General features: G+C 63.2%; 2 protein-coding genes across 2 annotated transcripts in view; both read left to right on the plus strand.

The window, feature by feature from the left end:
* Positions 1 to 111, plus strand: part of LOC106886691 (eukaryotic translation initiation factor 4 gamma 1-like) — an 8,296-nt gene extending 8,185 nt beyond the window's left edge. Inside the window, exon 12 of the mRNA XM_014939836.1 lies at positions 54 to 111. Coding sequence (XP_014795322.1) covers positions 54 to 111 — 58 coding nt within the window. The remainder of the gene's footprint in view (positions 1 to 53) is intronic.
* Positions 112 to 191: 80 nt separating this feature from the next.
* On the plus strand, positions 192 to 7,931 carry EIF4G1 (eukaryotic translation initiation factor 4 gamma, 1). Its single transcript, XM_014939901.1, has 23 exons — positions 192 to 311; positions 518 to 704; positions 1,046 to 1,179; positions 1,382 to 1,519; positions 1,721 to 1,894; positions 1,982 to 2,179; positions 2,408 to 2,554; positions 2,650 to 2,886; positions 2,964 to 3,068; positions 3,456 to 3,609; positions 3,717 to 3,814; positions 3,916 to 4,018; positions 4,122 to 4,224; positions 4,805 to 5,061; positions 5,148 to 5,263; positions 5,380 to 5,552; positions 5,823 to 5,948; positions 6,041 to 6,122; positions 6,367 to 6,465; positions 6,569 to 6,703; positions 6,798 to 6,879; positions 6,960 to 7,100; positions 7,226 to 7,931. Exons 1-23 carry the CDS (start codon positions 255 to 257, stop codon positions 7,405 to 7,407), a joined length of 3,228 nt encoding a protein of 1,075 aa, XP_014795387.1. The 5' UTR covers positions 192 to 254; the 3' UTR covers positions 7,408 to 7,931.
* Positions 7,932 to 7,961: the final 30 nt, after the last annotated feature.

Consider the following 7,961-nt stretch of genomic DNA (forward strand, 5'->3'; position numbering starts at 1 on the left):
GCACTGGGTGGGCTGTGTGTGTCGGGGCTGCAGGTGCTCTGGTGGGTACACAGTGTGTCTGGGGACGGGGGCCGTGCTGGGGTGGCAGGATCGTGTGGCTCCCCATCCTGAAGCCCGCCTGGTGTTACTGGTGGCCTCCCTGGTGGCACTGGAACTGGTGCCAGGGCACGCAGAGGGACAGGGGGGGTTCCTGCCCTTCACCTCGCCGCCTTCCCCTTCCAGTCGCTGTGTCGGTGCCAAAGAAGAAGCGAAAGATGAAGGAGCTGAACAAGAAGGAGGCAGTAGGCGATTTGCTGGATGCCTTTAAAGAGGTGAGTGTCTCCCCAGTGGTGTCCGGGGGTCACCCCCTGTCCCACCTCCTCCTGTGATGAACTCTGCTTTGAGCCATCGTGTCTGGGCCACTGAAGCTCCGTGATGGTACTGAGGATCTGAGGAGGGGGCTGGGGGACGCCTGGGTGGAGGGGGACGGGACGGGGCTGGCGGGGTGACTGTTGTCCCCGTGTCCCTCCCCGTGCAGTCTCAGATCAGTGACAGTGCCTCGGAGGCGGAGAACAAACCCCCCGCGTCCACCCCTGCCCGCCAAGCGGAGGAGGCGGCTCCTCCTCGTCCCCAGGAAGAGTCGGAGGAGACGTGGGAGGAGAAGGAGGACAAGCTGGCCCCGGAGAAGGGCAAGGCTGCTGACCAGAAGTACCGCTACAAGGAAGGTGAGCTCTGTGCGGTGCCTCCCCTGGGACCCACCACTCCTGGGAGGGTGGGGGTGACACAATCTGACTGTCCTAAACCTCACGCTCTCCTCCTGTCTCGTCCCCAAGCCTGGCACGAGGTGGGGGACAGAGGGTCCCGGCAGGAGGCAGGGACCTGGTGGCTTCAGGCTTTCTCTCTTTAGGAGCGTCGTGCTCCTGGTGTGTCAGGCTGGGGCAGCTCTGTGGTTGTCTCCGTCCCACCTTGCTGGTCCCTGGGTGGCCCAGGACCCGCCACAGCTCAGGGTGGGGAGTATGGGACGGGCCACATCAGGGTCTTCCTCTTGCCCCCCAACCTGCTGCAGAGCAATGGAAGCCGCTGAACCCTGAGGAGAAGAAGCGATACGACAGGGAGTTCCTGCTGGGCTTCCAGTTCATCTTTGCCAGCATGCAGAAACCCGAGGGGCTGCCCCAGATCACCGACGTGGTGCTGGACAAGGTCGGTGCGGCCCTGGAAATTAGGGGGGGCGGGGGGAGTCCTCTTTGTGCCCGGGGTTCTGTTGCAGCACCTGCAACGAGCCTCGGGCCTGGGGTTTGGGGTGTTGGGGGGCACCTGTGGGGCCTTCTTTCCAGTTCCTTGTCCCGGCGCTGAGGCTGGGGGATGGATCCGTCCCGCTCCTCTGCCCCCTGGGCATCCTCAGCCGTGTGTACCTTCGCAGGCCAACAAGACCCCGCTGCGGGCCCTCGACCCCATCCGCCTCAGCGGCATGAACTGCAGCCCTGACTTCACCCCCTCCTTCGCCAACCTCGGCCGGCCCGTCATGGGCAACCGGGGCCTGGTGAGTGTCCCCTCCCTTCACCCGCCCCGTGTGCGTCCCCTTCGGCCTCTCCGTGATGATCCAACCTTCGAGCCGCTGTGTCTGGGCCACTGATGTCCCTGATGGAACTGAGGATCTGAGCAGGCAGAGGGGGACACCCCGGGATCCCCCCCACGGCCCGGTCCCTGAGCAAAGAGCTGAGTTTCTTCTCCCCCGTGTTAGCCCTCAGGGTTGGGTCCCCGCCGCTCCCAGCAGAGCCAGAGGAAGGAGCCACGCAAAATCATTGCCACTGTGTCCCTCAACGAGGACGTCAAGCTGAACAAGGCTGAGAAGGCCTGGAAACCCAGCAGCAAGCGTGCCTCCGAGGAGGAGGATCCCGAGAACATCAAGACGCAGGTAGGAGCTGGGTCACCGGTGGGCGATGGGAGGGCAGGGGCAGGGGGGACATGTCCCTCACTCTTTCTGACCCCACTGTCCTCGCAGGAACTGCTCCGCCGCGTCCGCAGCATCCTCAACAAGCTGACACCCCAGATGTTCCAGCAGCTGATGAAGCAGGTGATGGAGTTGTCCATCGACACGGAGGAGCGGCTCAAGGGTGTCATCGACCTCGTCTTCGAGAAGGCCATCTCGGAGCCAAACTTCTCTGTTGCCTATGCTAACATGTGCCGTTGCCTTATGGGGGTGAGCAGGAGCTGGGGAGGAGGGTTGTCCAGGAGCTCAGCAGGGTACGGGTCCTTCCACATGGGGTGGGGACACTGGGGACTGTGGATGGAGGACCAAGTCCAGAGTCTTAGCAGGGCATTACCGGGCCGGGGGGTGGCTTTTCCCTGGTTTGAATAGTGCCTGGGCCAGCTTTTGGGGGACACCCGCCTCACACTCCTCGCCTGGGGGTTACACCTCTCCCTGCAGCTCAAAGTGCCCACAACAGACAAGCCCACGGTGACTGTGAACTTCCGCAAGCTGCTGCTCAACCGCTGCCAGAAGGAGTTTGAGAAGGACAAGGACGACGACGAGATCTTTGAGAAGCGGCAGAAGGAGATGGACGATGCCAGCGCTGTGAGTTGGGGTGGGAAGGCTGGGGCTGGGGGCTGGGGTGGGACATCCTCGGGGTGGCCCTAGCTCTCAGCTGCCCTGCTGTCCCCTCCTTACAGCCTGAGGAGAAGGCCCGCATGAAGGATGAGCTGGAGGAGGCGCGGGACAAGGCCCGACGGCGGTCCCTGGGCAACATCAAGTTCATCGGAGAGCTCTTCAAACTGAAGATGTTGACAGAGGCCATCATGCATGACTGTGTGGTGAAGCTGCTCAAAAACCACGATGAGGAGTCTCTGGAGTGCCTTTGCCGCCTGCTCACCACCATCGGCAAGGACTTGGACTTTGAGAAGGCCAAGGTACCCCTTGCCCTGCCCTGCCCTTGTCCTGCCCTTGCCCTTGGGAGGGAAGTGACCCTGACTCTGTCCCTCTATAGCCCAGGATGGACCAGTACTTCAACCAGATGGAGAAGATCATCAAAGAGAAGAAGACATCATCACGAATCCGTTTCATGCTGCAGGATGTGATTGACCTCAGACGGGTAAGATGCATGGCCTGCTGTTGCCTGGGGACTGTCCTCTGTCCCCTGCCTGGTCCTGTGGACCTGCCGGCCCATGTCCTCTGGGTGCCAGCAGTCCCTGTGTCCCTGGGAGGGGAGAGCTGGGTACGTAAGTGGTGGCCAGCCCCAGAGACGCCATGCTAGCCCACGGGCCTTGGCTAGCATGGTAGCAGCAGTGGGCACACAGTAACCGGCAGCTGTTTAATGCAGGGGGGCTCCAGGAACTGAGCCCTTTTGTGCCAAAAGCCGCCACAGCACCCGGGGAGCTGCAAGGGCTGAGGTTGGGGGCAGCCTGAGTCTTTGGGGGTGGGAATGTCTGTGCCTCCCTCCTCCAGCCAGCTCAGTGCCCCCCTCCCCTGCCCTCTGCAGAATAGCTGGGTGCCGCGGCGAGGAGACCAGGGCCCCAAAACCATCGACCAGATCCACAAGGAAGCAGAGATGGAGGAGCATCGAGAACACATCAAAGTACAGCAGCTCATGTCAAAGGACAAGAGGAGAGGACCCCCTGGGCCATCCTCCAGCGGTGAGTGCCCGGCCGTGGGGGCGCCGGGGGCTGACGGAGGGGGGTTGCTCCTGCTGGCCACCCCTCGAGGCCGGGCTGTGCCTTACTCCTGTCCCCCTTGTGCCCAGGGCGCGGGAGCCTGGTGGCAGATGATGGCTGGAACACGGTGCCCATCAGCAAGGGCAACCGGCCCATCGACACCAGCCGGCTAACGAAGATCACCAAGGTGAGGCCAGGGGTGCCATGTGGGCAACCGATCCGGCTCTGCCCGGCCTGCACCCCTTCTTTGTGAGGGGTTCAGGGCTGATTCTGTCTCTCTGCCTCCAGCCTGGATCCATCGACTCCAACAACCAGCTCTTTGCACCAGGGGGGCGGCTGAGCTGGGGCAAGGGTAGCAGCGGAGGGTCCGGGGCGAAGCCTGCAGACTCAGGTGGGCGGCGTGGGGCTGGCTGGGGAGGGGGGATCCTTCCCCCCGCTGGATCCTCGGACTGGGGAGGTGCCGAGCTCTGAGATTCCCCTCTTTTCACGCCCAGCATCTGATTCAGGGCGACCGGCCACGAGCACCTTGAACCGCTTCTCAGCGCTCCAGCAGTCGACCCCGGCCGAGAGCCCCGAGTCCCGGCGCGTGGTGCAGAGGTGAGGGGCTGGCCCTGCCCTGGGGCGAGGAACCCCCCACATCGGGCAGCACTTGGTCAATGTGTTGGTGAATGTGTGGCGTCTGGGCTGGAATAATTCCCTGTGGCAGGACTGGGGGCTTGGGGTGTATGGGAGTCCTTGTGGCAAAGAAAGCTGATCCCAGCCTGGGCTTCCTCCCACCATTTGGCACTTGGGGGAGGGGGGGGGCACAGCTGGGTCTGGTTTGGAGGTCCTGGGACCAAAGGGACATTGATGGGCTGGAGCTTGAGGTCCCCAAGGGGAGCTGGAGTTGAGTTTGCTCAGGAGAAGAGGAAAACAAAGGGGGATCTCGCTGCCATCTGCGGTGGGGAGGTGTGGGCAGGATGGGGTCAGACTCTGCGAAGCTGTGCCAAAGGCTGAGGGCATGAGCTGGAACAGGGGAGAAATGGAAAAGTGTTTTCCCCTGAGGGTGGTCAATGGCTAAAAAGCCCTGGAAAGGGCTGGGAATGGAGTTGGGACAGCTTTTGGCTTGCAAACCTCCACAGCCTGGGGTCAGGGAGGGTGGTGATGGGCTCTTCACGCTGTGTCTCCTCCCGCCCAGGAGCAGCTCCAGCCGCGACAGGTCGGAGAAGGCCGGGGACAGAGGGGAGCGGGAGTCGCGTTCGGAGAAGGGCAGCGACCGCCTGGAGCGTCCCGACCGGGGGGAGCGGGCAGAGAGGAACAGGTCTGCCCTCACCAAGAGGAGCTTCAGCAAAGAGACGGAGGACAGGAGCCGGGAGCGGGAGAAGCAGGGCGGCCCCGAGGCCGTGCGGAAGGCTGCTAGCATGTCGGAGGAGCGGGACAGGAGCCGGGAGAGCGGTGAGCTGGGGAGGAGCGGCAACCCAGGCGGGGGCTGCACGCGGCCTGGGGGGTCGCCGTGCCTGATCCCCGCTCTCTCTTTGCAGTCAAGCAAGAGCCAGCACCTCCTGCAGCGTCCCCCAAACCCGCCCTCTCAGAAGAGGAACTGGAGAAGAAATCCAAGGCAATCATAGAGGAATACCTGCACATCAATGACATGAAGGTGGGAGCAGGGGGTTGGCCACACGGCTCCCATAGCACCCCATCCACAGTGCCTGGGTGAGGAAGGGGAGGCTGGGGCTGGCTGTGGGGCAGCGCTGACCTCCCTTTTCCCCACAGGAGGCCCTGCAGTGCGTGCAGGAGCTGGGCAGCCCCTCCTCGCTCTACATCTTCGTGCAGAATGGCATCGAGTCCACGCTGGAGAGGAGCACCATCTCCCGCGAGCACATGGGGGTCCTGCTGTGCCAGCTGGTGAAGGCGGGCACGCTCTCCAAGGAGCAGTACTACAAAGGGTGAGGGGCCCGGGGCAACCTGGCCACAGGCTGGTGTTTGCCCGCCTTTGGATTCAGCTCTACCTCGAGTGGGGCTCACTGAGACCTCCCGAAGCCATAGAGTGGTTTGGGTTGGAAGGGACCTTAGAGACCACCCAGTGCCACCCCCTGCCCTGGGCAGGGACACTTCCCATCAGACCAGGTTGCTCAAAGCCTCATCCAGTCTGGTCCGGGAGGACATGGGGGGCTGCTGGATCCCAATGCCCCTCCCCCCCTTCCTCTGCCCCCCAGGCTGCGGGAGATCCTGGAGATCGCAGAAGACATGGAGATCGACATCCCCCACATCTGGCTGTACCTGGCCGAGCTCATCACCCCCATCCTGCAAGAGGAAGGCATCCCCATGGAGGAGCTGTTCAGGTGAGGACTGTGCCCCTCCGCAGGGGTCCTGGGGGGGTGCTGGGGAGGCTCCTGGGGACAGGCATCTCAACCAGGTCTCTGGTGCCCCATAGGGAGATAACGAAGCCCCTGGTGCCCATCGGGAAGGCCACCACGCTGCTGGTTGAGGTGCTGGGCTTGTTGTGCAAGGGCATGGTAAGTGTGTGGGGCTCGAGTCACTGCTGGCCATCACCCTGGGGCCGGTGGCTTGCTCACGGGGGGCAGGTTGGCATGTGGGGATTGAACCCCTCTGCCACCGGAGGGGACATCCCTTGCTGTGTCTGGACATCCCTCTGGGTTGGGGGGGGGGCGGCGTGGCCAAGCCGCAGCGTCCCCCTCCCTGGATTTGGAGAGCGTGGGGTGCTGATGCCGGCTGTCTGTCCCTCTGTCCCTCCTGCAGAGCCAGAAGACCGCGGGCAAGCTGTGGCGGGACGGGGGCCTGAGCTGGAAGGAATTCCTGCCCGAGGACCAGGATGTCAATAAATTTGTCACGGAGCAGGTGGGAACTCAGGGCTGGCTAGGGGCAGAGTGGGGCGTCCTGGGGGGGCCCTGTGTCCCCTTGGGCTGCCCCTAACATCTCGTCTCCACTCTCCCCGCCCCAGAAACTGGAGTACACGATGGGGGACAGCTCGGACACGCCGAGCCGCAAGGAGCTGACCTCGGAGGAGCTGTGCAAGCAAATTGACAAACTGCTGAAGGAGAACCCCAACAACCAAAGAATATACGACTGGATCGAGGTGAGGGTGTGGGCCTAGAGGGTCTCTGGGGGGGGAGGGCTGTTTCCCGGCTCCCCCTCCCCACCTCACAGTCCCTCTGCCCTCCTTCCTGCAGGCCAACCTGAGCGAGCAGCAGGTCTCGTCCAACACCTTTATCAGGGCCCTGATGACATCCGTCTGCCACTCGGCTATCATCTGTGAGTAGTGGGGTGAGGTGGGGGGGTTCCCCCTGCCTATGCTGGCCCCCCCTCCCCATCTCACACCCTGTCTCCCACAGTCGAGAACCCCTACCGCGTGGACGCCCTGGTCATCCGCAACCAGGCCAAGCTGCTGCAGAAGTACCTGCGGGACGAGCAGAAGGAGCTCCAGGCCCTCTACGCCCTGCAAGCCTTGGTGGTGAAGTTGGACCAGCCTCCCAGTGAGTGTTGCGGGGACGGGGGGTGCTGAGGAAGGGGGCGGAGGGGGTGTCAGATGCATCCCCCACCCCAGCAGGGTGGCTGGTGGCTGGGAAATGGCAGGGATCCCCTTTTCCCCGCTTCCCAGACCTGCTGCGGATGTTCTTTGACGCCCTGTACGACGAGGACGTCATCAAGGAGGAGGCTTTCTACAAGTGGGAGTCCAGCAAGGACCCGGCCGAGCAGCAGGGCAAGGGGGTGGCCCTCAAATCCGTCACGGCCTTCTTCACCTGGCTGCGGGAAGCTGAGGATGAGTCGGACAACAACTGAGCAGCCGTGAGGAGGAGGAGGAGGAGGAAGGGGGCAGAGAGGGAGCGGGGCACCCTGGGGAGCTACTCCATCCCCTCCCACCCCCCCGGTCCCCCTGGACTTGCTGATGCCGGGGCCGAGGGACCTGCTGTGCCCCCCGCAGCAGCCCCCCCTCTCTCTCTGTTCCGTTCTCCTCCTCTCCCTCCTCCCCCCGTCCCGGTTCTGTACTGGTTTGTCACCACGGTAATAAACGGATGCTGACGGAGGCGGCTGTCGCGGTGGGTCCCCTGGGGGCCCTTCTCCCCCCGCCAGTCTCTGGGAGCACCCCCGGACTCGTGTCATGGGGAGGGGGGATGGGATGGGGACGTTATCTCTCCCCTCCTCTCCCCCCTTCTCTTCCTCCTCCCCACTTCTTGCTGAAATATAGAGAGATTATATATATATAAACTTATTAAATTTGGTTTGGGGACAGGAGCGTGATTTCTCCCCCTCCCCTGTCCTCTCTCTATTCCTCCATCACTGCCTGGACCCCTCCCCCCCCCTCCCCCCCCATGGTTTTTTATTTTAAATATAAA

This window comes from Calidris pugnax, unplaced genomic scaffold (genome assembly GCF_001431845.1).
Source record: "Calidris pugnax isolate Ruff unplaced genomic scaffold, ASM143184v1 scaffold94, whole genome shotgun sequence".
In the NCBI taxonomy this organism is placed as follows: Eukaryota; Metazoa; Chordata; class Aves; order Charadriiformes; family Scolopacidae; genus Calidris; species Calidris pugnax.